General features: G+C 29.1%; 1 protein-coding gene across 1 annotated transcript; it reads left to right on the plus strand.

The window, feature by feature from the left end:
* The first annotated feature begins 3,618 nt into the window (after window positions 1-3,618).
* LOC106757330 (ethylene-responsive transcription factor 1B) lies at window positions 3,619-4,731 on the plus strand. Its single transcript, XM_014639973.2, has one exon. The coding sequence runs from the start codon at window positions 3,853-3,855 to the stop codon at window positions 4,549-4,551; it is 699 nt and encodes a 232-aa protein (XP_014495459.1). The 5' UTR covers window positions 3,619-3,852; the 3' UTR covers window positions 4,552-4,731.
* Window positions 4,732-21,173: the final 16,442 nt, after the last annotated feature.

The following is a 21,173-nucleotide window of genomic DNA, read 5'->3' on the forward strand; positions in this document are numbered from 1 at the left end:
CGAGAAATTCAAATTCTCATCTCCCGAGTAATTGAAATTCTCATCTCACGAGAAATTCAAATTCTCATCTCAAGAAAATTCAAATTCTCATGAGAAATTCAAATTCTCAGGAGATTTTCAAAATCTCATGAGAAAGTCAATTTAAGAATCTGGAGAGAATGTTAGATACTCAAAAGGATGTTTTATTTTGATGTATGATGGAACATAGAACCCACATTTTATTCACTCTGTTTGCTTATATAAATTTGAGAGTGATTCTAATTAACGAATTGCAGGATGTCCATCTCGCTAGTTGGAAAAGATTTGGAGGAGAATTTGCATTTCCAATATTATCCTTCTTCAAATCATTTTTAATATAACTCAGAAATAATAATAATAATAATAATTCTAAAAAATATATCGTTTTAATTATTTAATAATTTTTTAAAAATTTTAATATTTCAAAATAATTTTTACCAAACAATATTTTACTCACAAAAATTATTTTATACCACATAATCTTTGTTTTTTTATTTATTTAAACATTTTTTTCTATCAAATTCTACCGTAATTTTTATAAACTTTACTTTCTCTCATATCCTTTCAAATTCATCTATTTTCTCTTCTTCAAATCCATCTCTTTAAGTGAACACATTTTAATGCAAAATAGTTTGTTGTATTAAGAAGAACACACATTATCTTGTTTTCTTCTGTGTAATGGAAATTTTTTCTAAAAGAAAAAATAAAGCTACATATTGATTATGATATTAAGTAATATGAGAATATAGTTATTTTAGATTACTAATTTGAGAAAATTATTTTTTTAGATTAATTAATATAATTTTTACTTTGAATTTATAGTTCTCCGCAAATACAATTATTTCAAATTTAGTAATTCATTAATATGGAAAGGTTATATAGTTTGAAAATAAGGTTATCTTTTATTATATAATCTGGAATATAGTTATCTGGAAATATAATTATCTCATATTCCGTAATTTGGGAATATGATTGTTTTAGATTATATATTTCCAGAATATAATTATTCTAAAAATATGGCTATTTTGGAAAGTCGGCCTTGACAAAATTATACAAATTTGAATAAACCTATTCACTTAGTATTTTGACATAAATGATTTTTCTTTATATCATGTTTGGAATAAGAAATTAAAGATGTTTTAAGTCTCTATCAAATTAGAATATGACTTTCTTTTTTATAAATTTTGATGTAATTTCCTTTTCAAATTTTAAAAATAAATAAATATATTTATTTTAATTTAATTATGTTAATTTTTTTTATATATTAAATGATGTTTCAAGTATATTTATATTGTTTGAAATTTTATAATTCAAAAATCAATTTATAACATAAAAATAATTAATATAATTAGGATAAAATTACTAAATTAATTGATTTCCAAAATTTAAAAATTAAGATATATCAAAATTTTAGACAATAACAAATTTATATTTTACATTAATATTTAAAAACTAAAATTATATTTAATTTTAAAATAAATTCATCATATAAAAAATAAATGGAACTTATAAGTATAGATATAATTATTAACAACTTTTTTTAAAAAACAAGTATTATAAGTTGATACACTAAACAGAATTATTTTAATAAAATAAAGTTATAAAGTGGTCAAATAAATTGTCTAATATGTTAAAAATCGTTTAAACAAGTTTGATTTATCCGTGAGTTTGTTGAAGTGATCGTTGAGTGATGGAATAGGTTTATTTGGCGGATAAATACGTCGTTGGTATTTTGTAGTTTCTAGAAGAAAACAAAATCGAAAAATGGTTTACATAGAAGATGGAAAACAGTGTAAGTTACAGAGTATATGGTGTTGAATTATTTAATTGCAGAGGAAAAGACACGGTGGCGGCTGATGTAACACTAGTACATATTCTACACCATCACAACATTAGGGTCTACAACTTAGACAAAGATAGGTTATTGGAATGCAGAAATACAATGTATTCATCCTCTTTTTCACTTATTCCCGGGCCCTACGATCATTTTTTTTTTCAGTCATCTTATTAAATATAAAATCAAATCTATGAAAAAAAAAATTGTTTTAATCAAGTATTTCTAGTGCTATTCTAAAATTTATTATACATACAAATAGTGCATGTGCATGGATACAAAATTATTTGATTTATATTTCTATATATTTATAACGTGTTGTAAGAGAAAAAAGATTTTTAAGACATTCAAATAAATAAGTCACATTTTAAACAATTCGAAAAACAAAATCTGATCATATATACATGCACGTACGCTATTTAAAAACTTATTCGATTAATTTGAAAAGTTTAAACGTTAATTAATGTATTACTGAGGTTTTAGAAGATCGTATAAACTGCTAAGAAAAGTTTAGTCAACTTCAAATGAAAAGTTGTTGTTATTATATTAATATCATGTCATACGAATAATTTATTTGAAATAAATTTTTCTTGACCTAAACTTTTTGTCTACTTGAAACAATCGATGTTTCGAGATATTATTATTATTATTTCTAGCTTTTTCTTGTTTTATGTTAGCTATACGAAGGATTAAGGATGAGAAAAATATTTATAGGATTAAATTTTTTTCTTACCCACATATTTAGCATTCATGTTATCCACATTTAAAAAGTAATTGAAAAAAATAGGTATCCGAGTACATGGGCAAAATATGTAAAGGAATAGTTAGTACCCGAAAGAAACGACAACACTGAATCTAACCTAAAAAACGACAACAAAAATAAATGCTATTTTTAAAAGTAGGATTAAAATATTATTATTTTCAGTGTATAAGTACAAGGCATTATCAACAATTTCATTAAAAAAAACAAGGAACGAGACTCTCTAGTGCACTTGGAATACTGTAGAGGGAGTCAAGAATTAGTTATTTGCATATTCTTTTGCACAATTTTAACATTTCTTTACAATTTTAACATTTCAAAATGAGAATTTTAACCACGCCATCTACACATCTCTACATAATTTTAACACCGTTAACAATTTTTAACGGTAGAAAAAATTAACACTTATAAAAACTCAATTGGAAAGATTTAAAATATAAAAATCTGAATGAAATGTTGGGCGTTGTTTGCGACCATGTGGACACGCTCACTGATGCTGACGCAATTCCTTTGCTAAAACTGTCGTGCGTGTGCGTATAGGGTTGCGTTTGTTATGTATATAATAATTAATTAAATACAATACTTTTTAAGTTTTAAGATAATGATTTACGTTTGAACAAATTATTACTTTAGCATTTTAGTATCTTATATCTTTTTGGCAAAATATTGACAAAATTAGCTGCTACAACGAATTATACTTAATTTGATAAATTGGTGCAGTGTGTCATAAAACATGATACAAGAGAAATATTAAAATAGTGTATCCATATGATTTGGCTCCAAATTCTGATGACAGCTGAGCCGTAGCTGATTTTCCATTGGAGGAGTTGGCCACGTGGCTTGATTATAAGTTTGACTCACGTGCCAAAAATAGTTAATATACTAGTTATCCTTTTTGATAGAGGGAAAGTGATTTAGTAGAAAATTAGGCAGTAGGTGTTATTTTAATAGAAGCAAATGGTGATAAATTCATCCTCCTTGTCCAACAATATAAACTTCCCTATTCATTATAACTAACTTATTAATTTTTAATTCCAATGATTTTCCATCAACGATTTTCTAGTCCTTTTCCTTCCTCCTTCTTTTCTAAGGATATATATGGGAGCTCAATGCAACGCCTTAGATACGTTCACTCACACTCCAATCCAACCACAATTTTAGTCACACTTAACTAGCTACCATTTCAAATTTTGTTTTTCCAACTTCTAAATTCTCTCTCTCTGCGCCTTCATTTTATCACATGGATTTGCCTTTGGATTTAGATTTTGATTATCATCTTTTTCCAAACCAAAACCTTAACTTTTTCGAAAACGCTGGCGACCCTTTTTCCTGGGACTACAATTTTGACGACATCTTCAACTTCAGCGACGACCAAACCAAGGAATCATCTTCGGCGTCCAACGTTTCCGCTTCTGTGGGAAGCCTTGAGTTACAGGAAGTATCGTCCGACAACACAGCCTACGAAGAAGTGTCGAAAATAACGGAGCCAGTGGCGGCGCCGGCGCCGGCTAAGGAGGGTAGGATGTACAGAGGAGTGAGGAAGAGGCCGTGGGGGAAGTTCGCGGCCGAGATAAGGGATTCGACTCGAAACGGCGTTCGGGTGTGGATTGGAACGTTCGACACGGCGGAAGCGGCGGCTCTGGCTTACGACCAGGCGGCGTTCTCGACGAGGGGATCTTTAGCGGTGCTGAATTTCCCGGTGGAAGTGGTGAGAGAGTCCCTGAAAGACATGCCGAGTAAGCCTTGGGAGGAAGGTTCTTCCCCTGTTTTGGCCCTCAAGAGAAAACACACTATGAGGAAAAAGTCCAGTTCGAAGAAGAAGAAAAGCAAAAGCGATGGCAGGGAGCAGTTAGAATTCTGCACCACTTCGCAGAATGTGCTGGTGTTCGAGGATTTGGGTGCTGAGTATCTAGAACAGCTTTTGAGTTTGACTTATTAGTCTCTGTTTCTTGTTCCTCTGTTTCTGCAATTGTTCATAAACGAACTCCAATCTTGTAATTCTCTTCACAACTGGAATGTTCTCTGTTTTTTTTGTCGATAATAATAATAAATATTATTATCATCCTTTGTCAGCTAATGTGAGACTGATATCTACTTTTACGAATATAGGTATAAACAGTATCTATTTTTTAAATTCGGTGCAAGATACTGATAAATATATGTAGATATTGTTCTCGTTTTCGTACTTGTCACATTCTAATATAGTTGTTAATTGATAATTCATTTTAATATTTGTATAATTATAACTTACTATGGAATAAAAAGAATATACCATTTATATATTTTTTATAATCAAACATAAAGTTTTTCTGTTTATTTCTGAAATATTTGAGATTTTATTGTCTTCATATAAAGGTTTTTGCATGATGACTTATAAACATTGGTTTCTCTTTTCTCGGAAACTTGCAAAATATTCTCTTCTCTCGTCTTTTCTAGATTTACTTTCGTATTTTTGTTAGTTTTGTAGACTCGATATATTATCATAGATGTTTTCGTTGGAAGACTTTTGCAATAAACTTTGGATATAAGTTCTTAAGCTGTTCTCTTATGTATGAGAAATTTATGATGTTCGTGGACTTGATCCTTCAATACTATTATTTGGTTGCTTAGTTGATTCGTGATTTATGAATTAAATCTTATAAGTGTTTTTTTCTTTTTCAGATTTTTCAACAATGTTATAATATTCTTTTACGCTGTTTTATCATATCACTGGCTTTAACAGAAATGACGTGAGATGGTGTAAGACATATTTTATTTGGCCAATGAAATTAGATAGCATTCTTGTATGAGTTGATAATGGCTTTATTGATTACGAAAGTAGGAATTAGTTAGGGAGATCTCTACCATGGGTTTATTAATAGTATATTCTCTGTCACTAAATAAATTTATATTCCTTGACTGTGGATAAATTAAACACAACTAATCGGTAAAAATAACATAAATTTTTTAATGTACATCAGTTGCTTTCCCCATGGGATTCTTGAAATAAGAAGATATAATATTTCATTTTAATGATCACAAATTAACAACGCTCAGATACTAATCTGCTTCTTCCACTTTACCTTGTTTCACCCTTTTAAATGAAACGATTGGCACAGTTCTTTTTTTTTATGTTATCTTAAAAATATTAGTACAACGGTTATCATGGATTAAACAATTCAGTTTACTTAAATTTTAAAATACTTCTTTTTAAAAATATTTTTTTATTCTCTTATATATTAATTGTAAATAATATGTACAGTCTCTTCTTTATTGGTACTGTAAAACTAACTAGAGGTATATCGGTAATAAATATCGCTCACTTTCAAAGGATTTGTGCAACACATAACAATTCTTTCTTTTATAACTCAATTAGACATCAATGCACAAAACAACACAAGAAACTCTTTTTAGTATTTTATCAAACAGTTGGTGTGCAAGAAATTTAACATAGTGTATTTACAATTTGTCAATACTAGAATTCACCCATTTCATTCTCATACATTCACAAACATCTTAATTTCATCCAATAGGTATTCAATTTCAATTATAGGTTCAATCATATTTCTCAATACATCAAGAACCAAAATTCATGCATGGGTGATCAATCCAAAGCATTCATTAAGCATAGAAATTGAATACTAACATGAATTGGAAAAACATATAGCATTAACATCACAAAATACATAAAAATTCCATGTTTTACAACTAATCTCAACAAATAGGGAAAGCCCTCAATGGTGGAAAACTTAGGGTTCTACAAAATTAAAGAGATAGGGAAGAAATTGGAACCAAAGAAAAGATGCTCCATGTTCCATTTGCGCCTTCCCTTCACACCTCCAATTTGTGACTCATCTTCTTCCTCAACCCAAAATGGGCAAAATCACCATTGATGAAGCTTGAAGACCTAAGGAGGAGTGGGAGAGCTTCCCAACACTCCAAACAACCTCCAAGGACCTCTCCCAATCTCTCTAGGTGAAGAATGAAGTGTAAAAGGAGAAGAATTGCTAACCTCTCAAACAACTTTCAATAGGCCAAAAGTATATATGACATTATCGTATTCACTTCAGCAAACTCATCTCGAGGGAGCATGACTTCTTCATGTAAAATTGTCACCACCTTACATAACCTACCTATAACTAGTGATATTTTTGAAAAGTAAACCGCTGTAATAAGAAAACCTAAAACATTCAATCCTAATTGTTTATAAAAAAGAATAATATCACTAAAAAATAATAAATTGTTAACAATTAGAAGCATTTAAAACAAAATTTCCAAGCTTTTGAAACACTACTGATTTCAACCAGAGGTCTTGCTTGCCTAACTAGAGGTACTACTAGCCAATCTAAAGCCATTACTTGTCCAATGAGCAAACTTTAAATGTTATTATCAAAATAATTCGCCCAACGATTCAACCACCGGAACAAACTCGCCTAGCAACCAATTCTCTTTGAGCTTTTAGGTTTTTAACAAAATTAATCTTGCCTAACGAAATATTGGCTAGCTCAACAAACTAAAACATTGATAGTTTTGTTTAAAGGTGCACCTAGCGAATTTTGACTTTTCCAACAAACAATAAAATATGAGCTCTACGAATTTTCAAAAGTTTAATTTCGTTCAGTTGGTCTGGTAGGCTTTGTTCACTTGAAGAGATTTGAAAGGATTTGGAGATAATTTTTTTTTTTGTTTATTTAAGTTGATTTGGAGATAAGTGAGAATGAATTTTGAAGTAAATTTTTTTATTCTGTCACATAAATTAAATCATACACTAATTCTTATAAACTTTACTTCCAAATACACTCTCACTTATCTCCAAATCCACTCAAATAAGCAACAAAAAGATTTATCTTCAAATTCTCTCAAATTTATTTAATTATTCTCCTTCAAATTTCTACAAGTGAACAAGGCATTAGTCTGCATAACTTGAAAAACTAAACATATATATATCAAGGAAAATGATATTTTAACACCATTTTTTGACACTATATTGACACTGTACACGTGTCAAAATGTGGTTGGACGATTTCAAATTAAAAAAACAAACTTTGGTTTTCTCTTCCAAATATACCCCTGCCTCAACTTTTTTAATTTGACATCGTCTAATCACATTTTGACACGTGTGCAGTGTCAAAATGGTATCAAAAAATGGTGTTAAAATATCATTTTCCATATATCAAAGCTTCAAACTAGTATAAGTTGAACTTTTTAAATGCTTTCACATATTGCATTGATATATTATTCTAAAATAACCTCTCAACTAGCCAATTTAACTTAATTGATATATATCACTACTCACACAAACTAATATAGAGTAAAGGTATCAAATCACTCCCACATTTCAAATCAAGTCATCCAACCTAGCGTACTATCAATAGAATAAGCTACTTTTCCTTACTTGGACTAAGCCTCAAATGCAACTATGCTCCAAGAACTCTAACCTTCACATTATATTCTACCTGTAAATAAAAAAAATTCAAATGAATGATTTGAATGCACCTAATAATGACAAGTAGACAAAAATTAATCTTAAACTAAAAAAGACACATCCAAACATCTTTTGCATGCAGATTTCTAAAATGACTCAAAAAAATAATAAAAAATAAACATACTCTAATGGTCAGACAAAATTATTGCATTCTATGTCATAACTTCTACTATAAACTCTGATATTAAAAAATTAAATAAAAGGATCCAAAATCTAGAGAGAATGTATAAAAAAAAAGTAGTTTATAAATAATAATAATTTTTTATAAAATAAAACTCTACAAATTAATAATTTTTAATCATAAGCTCAATCTTTTAATAATAGAATAATTAAATTTTATTTATGAAAGGCTATATTTATTTTTTAACTATTTTCTAGATCCTTATATAATGAAAAAAAAAACATTAGATTTTATTCATAAATTTCAAGTTTTCTTATTATTAATACTATCTTTATCCACTTTTTATAAGTTTAGAAAATCTTCAAATAATATATTATAAATTGAATAATTAAAATTATTATTAAAACTATTTTTATAATTAACTATGTTTTTTTACGTGGATTAATGGGCTAGCTTCCTTTACAGCGAATTCAACTAAGACAATTTGAGTTGTAGGTAACTGAAATCTAACTTTTTAATCAATCAAGATTTTATTACAACTAATTCAAACCGAATCCATAATAAATTACATTAATCGTATATTTGGATGTATTTAAATAACTTTAAACAAAAAAACATAAAAACAAAGAGAGAGATTCTTAGCCCCATGTTCTATAAGTTGTGTCCTGTCCTTAAATGCTTCATCTAATTCTTTCTTCGTTTTTATTAAAGGGTTTTTTCTAACTGTTATATATATATATATATATATATATATATATATATATATATATATATATTTCAGTCAATAGTTTGGTATTTTAAACCGAAAAAAAAATAATAATCTGATTCAAAGTTACTAGTATTTTAAGTTTGAAGATCCAAGTCTCTAAATTTTCTTGAAATTGTCTTCTTATTATTTAGACCTTCTAAGATTTTATATTATATATGCCTAAGCCTAAAAACATAATAACTACAAAATAGATATATTAAGTATAATATATGATATTTTCTAAATCATAGAAATCTGTTAATGAAATAAAAACCTTCTAAGAGTTATGGACCCAATTTTTCAGCACAATAACTTTGTTGTAGGTGTAAAATTTAATTTTGATAATTCTAATATTATTTAATATATTTTGACTTGATCAATTTATCCATTTTTAGATTCGGATTCAAACTTCAAGCCCCGAACGACCCAAACATTAAAAATATATATATTAGACATCAACGAAAATATTATACTATAATCAGTTACTAGATAAATCAATGAAAAAAAGTTTAAAATTTAAATTAGTTGTATAATGATTATATTACCATGAAAGAACAAAAGAGATTAATATGCATTTCATCATGGAAAAGTTAAAAAGAGAATTCTTAAATTTGCTCATATTCGAAAGCACCATCAAATTATAGATGTTTTTACATAAGTCTTCGCCTAATTTATTATCTTAAGGGATAAATATGTTTTTAGTTTCTATACTTTGGGGCGATTTTGGTTTTAGTCCATTTTCAAATTAAGGTACAATTTAATCTTTCAACTTTAGAAAACTCTGGTTTTAGTCATTTTTATCAAATTCTTTTTACTTTATTTGTTGTTTCAAACACGTTTCATTATAGCATTTGGATTGTTTATACTGTTTGACATATTTTTGCTTCAATGTTAACTGAAAAACGTGCTTGAAAAAACAAATAAAGTTAAAATAATTTGGTAAAAAAGATTAAAACCAGAATTTTCTAAAGTTAAATGACTAAATTGTACTTAGTTTGAAAATTAACTAAAACCAAAATCGTTCCAAAATACAGGGACTAAAAACATATTTAACCCATATCTTAAAATGAACATGGACAACATTTTCTTTCACCTTAAAAACTAGTTTTTTGATCCATTTGATATTAGATAGTTACACTGAAAGATATTTTTGTAAAATAAATTATTAATATTGGTTGCAGTTTGTGTCACTTCATGGGCTTTGATGGATTGGCCGTTTATTGTAACTTGGAAAAATTCTTTCTACATCTCCATATTTCTTTTCACGCATCTTATGAATATTTTTATTTTTATCTTTTTTAATTGTTAAATTTAGCCGTAAATGTTAAGAAGTGAATTTTAAATCTAAAGTAGAATTAGATTTAAAGTTTATTTCTTAATTTAGTATTAGATATAGGTTCACAGTTTTATCCTAATAAGATTTGTGTATATTGACAATATTGTTTCACTCGCTATTGAGTCACTATCAAATCATCCATTAATATCTAGTCTTTACTTTCAAGATTTATATTCTTCGACGTGAGTGAGGATATGTATTAGAAGTCACATATCAACTAGAGATAAGACCAATTTATAGTATACAAATAAGTGTAAACTTTACTTTTCAAATTTTGTAGGATTGAATTAGACTTAAAGTTTACTTCTTCACCCTAAAAAATAATTTTTCAATTATATAATTCGAAAAAAAATTATGATTATATAATTAGAAAGTTATTTTTTTATTTTTGGATTATGAATTTAGAAATTATTATTTTTTTGCTTAAAAATAAACTTCTAAATTTCTTAATTTGAAAAAAAAAAACTTTTGGAAATAGAAGAGGATTGAAAAAAATTAGCTTTCAGATTATAAAAATTTTGAAATATTTTTTACTTCTAGATTATAGAGTACGAAAGTATTTTATTTTTAATTGCACAATCTTAAAATTATTTTCGTTTTCTAAATTGTACAATTTAAAAGTTTTTTCTTACTTGTAAATTGTGCAATCTAAAATTCTTTCTTAAAAAAATATTTATAAAAGGTGTAATTCGTAAGTTATTTTTGGATTCCAGTGTACACAATTTATAATTTTTTTTTCCTTACAGAATGCAGAATCGAAAAAGGGCAAATGGGAATTTTAATATTATTTTGGTGCAGCCCAGTCCGTATTTGAAATTTGGGCTAACCTTAGTATCAATAAGAACAGAAAAAGAAGGAGCAAAATGGACCAATAGAGTAAGATAACGAGACAAAAGAGAATTCACTACAAATCTTTCTAAATTTTATACCTTTTTCAAACTCATATTTTTAGAGACCCTATTTACACTCTTTAAAACGAATAAAATTCAATAGGTATACTTTCTTCCATTGGATAATATATTTACTTTGCATGTTTTATTTGTAATTTCGCAATTCTAATTTACCTTATAATAAAAAGAAGTTGATAGTACAAGTGTTAATAAAAAGAAGCACAATAAATTAGGAGTTATTTTGTTTTGTTTTTCTCAAATAAAAAATAGATATTATGTGTATTTCACCTCTTTTAAAAATATTTATATATAACATGGTGAAAATAATTTTAATCTTTATTTTTTAGCAGCACTAATTTCATTTCGTGAATGTATTTATTTTGGGTAATATGATGCATTTCAATGTGTCAATTCAGTCTGATATGAAGCCTATTTGAACGAATTTAAATTAGAAAATAGACTTAGTATTAGGATATATTCAAAATATATTTTGATTCGTACCAACCCAATTTTATCTTAATATTTTTAAAAATTTAACTTTTTAACTATAATAAAACTTTTTATTTGATAACATAAACTCTGTATATCATATAATGTTCATAATAAATTTATGAACATTAAAATATTTATTTATAAAATGTATTTAAATTTAAGTTTAATATATATTTGTCTTATTGTGTTTATTGTTGTTGTCATTATATCGTTGTTGTATTTGTTATTTTTGGCTTGTCTTCCATTGTTATCATCGTTGTTATGTAATTGTTTCCTTTTCTTCCTCATTCTTTCTCATCTTCTCTTCTTCTCACTCATTTCTATTTAATTTATAAAAAATATTTTATCAAATTTGGCAAAAGCTTTGACACTTATTTCAGCAACGAACATATCCATGAAATTACTAACAAATTTTAAAAAATACAATTACTGACAAATTTGATCAATTTTTATAGAATCAATTACTGATGAATTTAGAAACATATTTTCTAAAATTTCAATTACCAACATATTTACTCATGAATTTTAAAAAGTAATCATTCCTGGTAGATTTACAAATATTTTTATCATGATATGGTTAAACCTAAAGCAAAAACTTTAACGCTCATTTTATCAAGATAGAAATATTCATTATTAATAAAAATTCTAAATTATTAACGAATTTTACTAACTAACACATTATGGATGAAATTTTTTGATTATATTTAAAGTCTTAAGATGATTTTTTTTTTTTTCATATTTAAAGTCCTATGGATGAATTTTTTTGTTTATATTTAAAGTCTTGGGATGAATTTTTTGTTCATATTTAAAGTCCTAAAATTCGATGATAAAATTCTTCAATAAATTTTATTTTATCAACAGATTTTTTTTTTAAATTTAATTTTAAGTGCATGTACTCAAAGAGTCTAGAATTCAAACTATTAGTCATAATTTCCTATAATCCAAAAGTTTAGTTACATATTTGAAGACTAAAACACAGCCATAATGTTATTCATTCTTTAAACACATCACAAAATTAGGAGAAAGGGAGAGGAAGTTAAAAAACACACACACAATATTACTCTACTTTTAAGGTTGTCTAGGTTTCCTGTTAACTTGGCGGATCAATGAGAGAGAAAAAAAAAAAAAAACTTAGGATTGTTTGTGAAAAACAGAGGAAAAGAAGACGAAAGAAAGGGAAGACAATTTTTCCTTGCACTTCCATATGTTTTATTTTTCACTTTCATACGAAATAACTTTCTATTTTAATATTTTGAACTGTACAATTTGAAAGCATTTTTAATTGTTTAATCTAAAAATAAAAAATAATTTTTAAAAATTGGAAGAAGTTAAGAAAAATTCAGATTACACAATTTAAAATTTATTTTTAATTTTAGGATTATATAAAGTCAATTTTTTTTACTTTTGAAAAGAATGAAATAATTTTTTTCACATGTACAAGAAAAAACATATAGAGATGCAAGAAGAAATTCCCTCTTATTTTAGAAGTCTTTATTATGAAATTTGTCAAAATTGAGAGTTAATTTGTGTCACTAAATATTTCCTTAACAGTGAATTCTTGTAAGTTTTATCGTTGATTGTTACCGTTGAACACTAATCTGTTATGTGTTTTATTTTGTTGTTTTTCACATATTTTCTAATTCTATGATCATGTTATATGTTGTTTAAGGGAGTTTTTATATTATTATATTTAAAAATGATATGAATGAATGAATTGTAGGACATTTTTGAGAAGGGGAATTTAATTGGATGTGTAACTTCTTTTGTAAGGTATTGATGTATATGGATTCAAGTAAAAGAAAATATTTTTATACTTTAATAACCATTTCACACCCATATAGAGTAGAACAAGTTCGATGGTGAAAGTACTATGAGGTCTTAGTTTGAAATCAGGATAATGACCTAAGACGTGAAGAAGATTAACCTTGTAAGTAGTAGAGTAAAACTCATTGACAATATCTTTATAAAGCAATAGAGGTCATGTCAAGGGTATGTCTTCAGTGATTTTAATATTAAATGTTTGTATTCAAATAATTGAGTTTAGAAGAGTCTTTAATGATATGATTTATATTTATATGACATGACTTTTTGGAGTGCATTGTATTATGATAGAACATGTTTTATTAATATACTATGTTCCTTTTATAAATTAGCTTATCCTATTGTATTTGTTTATCTTGTCTATGATTTTTTCTATTTTTTTTTGCAATAATCACCTTATCAATGAGAAAAAAATGATAATACAAGGAACTAAGGGTTAGAGTTGTAGTATGTTTCGAAAGTATAAGATGTTAATTTTAGTATAGTTGTTGATTTAATGTGGTTTATAATCTTAATATTTTTAGAGTCTGATTTTACAATATTGTATTATAATATATTTCATACTCTTAATTATCTATTTTGAATATTTTCATTTTATCAGTTTTATATTACTAAAAATAAGATTATATAAAATAGGATGTTATATAATTCATAATACTTATTATTTAACATTTTTCTAAAGTTTTTGTACTATATTCTTTTCACCTTTTTTATGTTATTTTATAATCACTTTTAAAATTATTATAATATTTTATTTTGTACTTCACATTAAATATGACTATGATTAAAAAGTATTTTTATGTGTGTTGATAGTTTCTATTAATGTATTTATAAAACTTTATTGAATGAATTTTCACCTTATTTTATTATATAAATGTGTAATTTAAATAAAAATTTGGTATATACTAATAAAGAGAAAATTATATAAATATTGACATGGAATGGCATTTTGTTAATAATGATAAATTTTCATATATTTTAAGAAATTTTAGATTTCGATTTATTGAGATAATTTAGAAAGTTTAAGATATTATTTTTATTGGTCTTATTAATTGATTTTAGTTTTATTCCTAATATATCGATTCTTAATATCAATTCTTAAAACAAATTGTGTTTGTTTTCCAAATTATCGAATCACTCGCACTCACTCACTCTCTCTATATATATAATAGGTATGTAATAAAGTTCAATAAGAATGAAATTATTTTCTTCTAATTTGGAGAATAAAGTTACAAAATGTTCATTTAAATACCAAATGAAATTACTAAAGTATGAGTAAACTGTGACAATAAAATTAATATTTTAAAACATATAATTAAAATTGAAAGGGTTTGTTTTATAAGTTTAAAGAAAAAAATTGAAATTAAATAAAAAATAAATATTTTATTATTTCAAAATTATAAAATTTATATATAATATAAAATCAATTCATTCTCAATCTATTAAATATTTTATTTCTCTACATTATAATGAAATTGTATGGTGTAAATATATAGTTTTAATATATGATGGATGAAGTGAAACGAATCTTCTTAATGAAATATTTATTGTTATATATTTTTTAGTTTGACTAGCTTATCTCAGGCACGTGGTTTTGTGATTAGTTATAATTTTTATTTTTTTTTATGTATGAGGCTCCAACCTAACAAAAATTACAAACCATGTAGAAGAGTTTTCTATGTTTACACATATATATTTTTTAAATGTCTTTAATTTTATTTTTTTATTTTTCATGCAATATAGTCCTAGTATTATATAGATATAGTGGACAATATAAATCTATATGTTTGTGAATATTTATTGTTTATGTCGTGGATGTTATAAAAAAATAAAATTACAAAAACATGACAGATCTACAGTGAATTTACTTGAATATGATAAATTTGTTAAAACTCAAGGTATATAAAACACAAACTGATGCAATGAGAGAATGTTTTTATTCAATAAACAGAGGTAGGCTTATATAAGCCTTTACAATAACTGTCAAATGAACGTGCCATTATGCAGTGCAGTAAAATAGGAATGTAAAATAACAAAGTAACTACCTAAGACTAATTCAGTCCTAAAATCTAGGAACTTTATGAGTACGTAACAGAAACTTAACAAAAGAAACCTTAGCAACTTAACATTCCCTCCCGTAAGCTAAATGGTTGTATTTAGCTTAATTCAGTAACTGCTATAACTCCAAGCATCTGTCGAATTCTTTCAAACTGATCAAGCTTCAATGCTTTAGTCATTATGTCAGCTACTTGCTCATTCGAACAACAGTATGTTAATCGAACTACTTGATCATTAACTAAGTCCCTTAGAAAATGAAATCTTACGGCTATGTGCTTGCTCCTTCCATGGAAGACAGGATTTTTGGATAATTGAATGGTAGAGCTATTGTCACATAAAATTTTAGTTGCTTCCTTTTCAGCTGAACCAAGGTGCTCTAAAATTCTTTGGATCCAAATACACTGGCAGGCACAAGATGCTGCGGCAATATATTCAGCCTCGGTGGTAGATAGGCTTACCACAGGCTGCTTTTTTGACATCCACGAAACTGCTCCATTTTCAATCAGAAAAACGGCTCCAGATGTACTCTTTCTATCATCTAAGTCACCTGCATAGTTGCTGTCACTATAAGCCATGAGACCAGTCTTTGTTTTTCTTTGATAGAATATACCATATTCAAGGGTTCCTTTGAGGTATCTTAATAATCGTTTCACTGCAGCCCAATGTGACTCTTTTGGATTTGCCATGTATCGACTGATTAAACTTACTCCAAACATTAAATCTGGCCTGGTCACTGTTAGATACATGAGACTCCCAATGGCTTGTTTGAATTTAGTAGCGTCGACTGCAGCACCTTCAATATCCTTGGATAGTATTGTGCCTGGTACCATTGGATTTCGCACCGAGTTGCTTTCAGCCATGTTGAATCGAGCTAGTACATCATGAGCATACTGTCTTTGACAAATGAAGATTCCTGAGTTTCTTTGCATAACTTCGATTCCAAGGAAGTGTCTCATTTTGCCTAAGTCAGTCATATCAAACTCTGCCTTCATTGAGTTTTTAAATTCTTCACACATGTGTTTGCTATTGCCAGTGAAAATCAAATCGTCAACATAGAGACTAACAATTAAAATGTTACCGTGAATCCTTTTTGTGAATAAGGTATGTTCACTGGAGCANCGTTCAAAGTGTTCTTTTGCAAAGTAAGCTTCGATCTTGCTATACCACGCTCTTGGAGCTTGTTTAAGCCCATAAAGTGCTTTCTTGAGACGATAGATGTGATCTTCTTTTCCTTTCTTGATGAAACCTTCAGGTTGGTGGACATATACTTCCTCCATAAGCTCACCATGTAAGAAAGCGCTCTTGACATCAAGTTGCATTACCTCCCATGCATTTTGAGCTGCTAAAGCTAATATCAGTCTCACAGTGTCAAGTCTTGCTACTGGGGCGAAAACTTCTGTATAATCTATTCCAAATCGTTGAGCATAGCCTTTGGCCACTAGTCTAGCCTTATACTTCTCTATGTGGCCATTTTCATTAAACTTGGTCTTAAAAATCCACTTGACACCAATGGGTGTTACCCCTTCTGGTGGATTCACAAGTTCCCACGTATGATTCCTTTCTATTGCTTTCATCTCTGCAGTCATAGCCTTTCTCCATTGTTGATTTTTATACGCCTCTTTGAATGACTGGGGATCTCTAGACTCGGTCATCACCAGTGCCAATAAATTCTCCTCTTCTACGGAAAAGGTGGTTTCGTAATCCGACAGCCACGCTGGTTGTCTTCGTGATCTTGGAGCCGAAACCTCTGTTGAGGAATCAATATGTTCTGAATTGGAAGCTGGTCCGTGTGCTTCATTATCACTAGTTGATATATCATGTGATGTCGACTCTGCACTTTCATTTATTGGGTCTACTGTGACGACTTCATTTCCTGCATTCTCATTCATTTGGTCTACAGTGACTACTTCATTTCCTGCATTTTCATTCACTGGGTCTACTGTGGTTGCTTCATTTTCCCAATCTAGAATCGTAGTTTTGCCTTTTTTTGTGCTTTCGTTCCAATTCCAGCTTTTATCTTCTTCAAACACCACGTCTCTACTCACGATTACACGCTTTGTAACTGGATTGAATAATTTGTATGCTTTAGATTCGTCACTTACACCCAGCAGAATACACGGGTGGCTTTTGTCATCAAGCTTGCTTCTCTTTTGATCTGGAATATGCACATGAGCAATGCAACCAAATGTTCGAAAATAATCAACTCGTGGTTTGATTCCGCTCCACATCTCCTCTGGGGTTCGCTGATCAATGGCAGAAGTGGGACTTCTGTTTTGGACATGTATACACCAACGCACCGCTTCAGGCCAAAAGGGTTTTGGAACCTGTTTGTCGTGTAACACAGCTCGTACAGCGTTCATGATGGTGCGATTCTTGCGTTCTGCGACTCCATTTTGTTGAGGGGTGTAGGCAGCTGTCAATTGCCTAGTGATGCCTTGTTGGGTGCAAAAATTCTCAAACTCCTTGGAAGTGAATTCACCACCACGATCTGTTCTGAGACACGTGATGTAGATGTTGGCTTCTTTCTCAACACAAGCTTTAAAACTCTTGAATGCATTGAAAGTCTCGGATTTTTCATGTAAAAAATAGACCCAAGCTTTTCGTGAGTAATCATCAATAAAATTTAATATGTACCTTTTGTTGCTGTGTGAGGCAGGCGAGATCGGACCACAGACATCGGCATGAATTAACTAAGTTTTGCTGAAGCTCTCCATGAACCTTGCTTTGGTATATTGTCTCTATGTTGCTTGCCCACAAGACAGGTAGTGCATAGTGTTTGAGGAAATTTCATTTGTGGCAGACCGAACACCATTTGCTTAGTTGCAAGTGTGTTTAATGCATTAAAATGGAGATGCCCGAAGCGTCTGTGCCACAGTTGCGTATTCTTGTCTGCAGAATCCTCAGTTTGAAGGCACCTGATAGGTTGAGAAATCATTGCAGCTGTGAGGTAAAACATTCGATTGCCTTTCATGTTGGTGTGAAGAATCAATCCTTGATCTGGATGGTATATTTTGCACATATCATTTTGAAATAGGACAGCTAAACCTTTCTCTTGAAGTTGCCCTAGACTTAAGAGATTGGTCTTAAGCTCTGGAACGTAGTAAACGTCAGTGATGACATGAGAGGTGCCATTAATTTGAATCCGAATGTTACCTTTTGCAGTGACAGCCATTGTTGTGTTGTTTCCAAGTTTAACAGATCGACTAAATTTCTCTTCTCTCACATCTGTAAACCATTGCATGTTTCCGGTCATGTGATTGCTGCAGCCGGAATCCAAAAACCAGTCTTCCTCCTGGACGGATTGTGGCGTCTCCTCATATGTTGCGAGTAATAGCTCATCTTCTGCTGCCTTTGATTCTTCAAATGTTGCGTAGTGAGCCCTTCTTTCAAACTCGGGACACTCGTACTGAAAATGGCCAAGCTTGTGACAGTGAAAGCATTCAACGAGTGCTCGATTTAATGGTTGTCGTCCTCGACCTCTCCCACGGCCACGGCTGTAACCACGACCACGGCCACGGCTTGTTCCAGATCGGTCATCATGAGTTATTTTCAATACTTGTTCTTCTGGTTGAAGACTTTGCATTCTCTGTTCATGAACAAGCAAACTGCCATGAAGTTCATCAATGCTGAGAGTGCTTAGGTCGTTAGATTCCTCAATGGAACACACCACGTAGTTAAAATTTGTTGTTAGCGATCGAAGTATCTTGCTAACTACCATGCTGGAATCTACTTTCTCTCTGTTTGATTTCATTTTGTTAACTATACCGAGAGTGCGCCCTAGGTACGCATCCACTTTCTCCCCTTCTTTCATACTTAAAAGCTCGAACTCACACCGTAGTGCCTGAAGCTGAGCACGTTTCACTCTCGTTGAGCCTTGATATTTCTTCTGCATGGATTGCCAAATTGCTTGCGATGTACTTTTGTCTAATATGGTTTCCAAAATCTCCCGATCAATAGCTTGGAATAGGTAATTCTTTACCTTTAGATCCCTTAGATTGGCCTCAGCCACACTCTGACGTTGTTCCTCTGTGGATGTTGCTTCAAGCACTGGTATGCCCTCTTCCACGAGCTGCCACAATTCTTTGCTCCTTAAGAAGTTCTCCATCGTCATGGACCAAAAGTCATAATGGCCATCAAACCTTGGTATGGTCGGTTGCACAAACTTCTCTGTAGACATCTTCTTATACGCACTATACTCTCACACTTGGATGTTTTATGGTTCGCTCACTGCACTCTAAACTCACTCTGTACCAGGCCCCTTACGGAGCTCTGATACCAATTGTTAAAACTCAAGGTATATAAAACACAAACTGATGCAATGAGAGAATGTTTTTATTCAATAAACAGAGGTAGGCTTATATAAGCCTTTACAATAACTGTCAAATGAACGTGCCATTATGCAGTGCAGTAAAATAGGAATGTAAAATAACAAAGTAACTACCTAAGACTAATTCAGTCCTAAAATCTAGGAACTTTATGAGTACGTAACAGAAACTTAACAAAAGAAACCTTAGCAACTTAACAAAATTCAATCAAAATGGTTTAAAAATATACACTTGCTTCATTTTAAAAAAAAAATATTATAAAAAAAATAATACAATCTTTATAAAAATTACATCAAATCATGATAAGTTTGTTCAAAGTAATTTATGAAAAAAAAAAACATAATTTGTTCATTTAAATATATAAGTTAGTATCATATTGGATTTTGATTTATCCACACTAAATTCATCCTCAAATTCATATAAAAAAGTGAGTTAAATTGGATTGGGTGGAATTTAACTTAATCGTAAAAAAAAAAAGTCAACATAATCTAAGTAAATTGATTAATCAAATTAAATTATCAAATATTCAATCTGATAAACAATCCTAAAAACTATTTTCATTTATATGAATATAAGAACGAAAAGAGTTACTTGCCTGTTATTATATGCCTATATAAATAAATATATAATATGTAATTAAATTATTGATGATAGTATAAGAGTAATAGAATAAAAGATATATTTTATCTTTTTAAGATTTATTAAAATTATAATATTTGTTTAATATAATAAAATCACGTGTCTATATATATATATATATATATATATATATATATATATATATGGGTTTGTTAACACCCTGTTTTTCAGTTGGTACGTTTTAACAATGTGTACCGGATTATAGTAGACAAAAATACTTTCATTTATCATCATGGATTCTAAGTTTTAAGGTCAATGATATTTAAATAATTTTCATTCTCAAAACTTAAAAAAAAAAAAAAAGAAGCCCCCAAACCTCATCTCCCTCATTTCTCTCAACCCTTTCTCTTTCATCTCTCACTCCAATATTTTCTCTGTTATCCCTATTGCCCCAATTGAAAAAAAAAAATCAGAAACCTTTGCCAAAAGTTTACTCTAAACGCCTGCAGAAGTTGATTCAGTGATAAAAAAGGGACATAAGGAAATTAAAGAAATAAGTATAGAAGAGCTCCCTAGGAGTACAATTCTTTCAATTCTAGGATGTAATCTTACATCATGTATACCATACCAAAAAGAGAAAGGAAAAAGAAACACTTTCTGTAAAGGGAAAAGGACAATTAAGGAAAATATTTTGTTCTTTAAAAATATAATGAAATGTGGTGTAGAT

Source organism: Vigna radiata, chromosome 3 (genome assembly GCF_000741045.1).
Source record: "Vigna radiata var. radiata cultivar VC1973A chromosome 3, Vradiata_ver6, whole genome shotgun sequence".
Classification (NCBI taxonomy): Eukaryota; Viridiplantae; Streptophyta; class Magnoliopsida; order Fabales; family Fabaceae; genus Vigna; species Vigna radiata.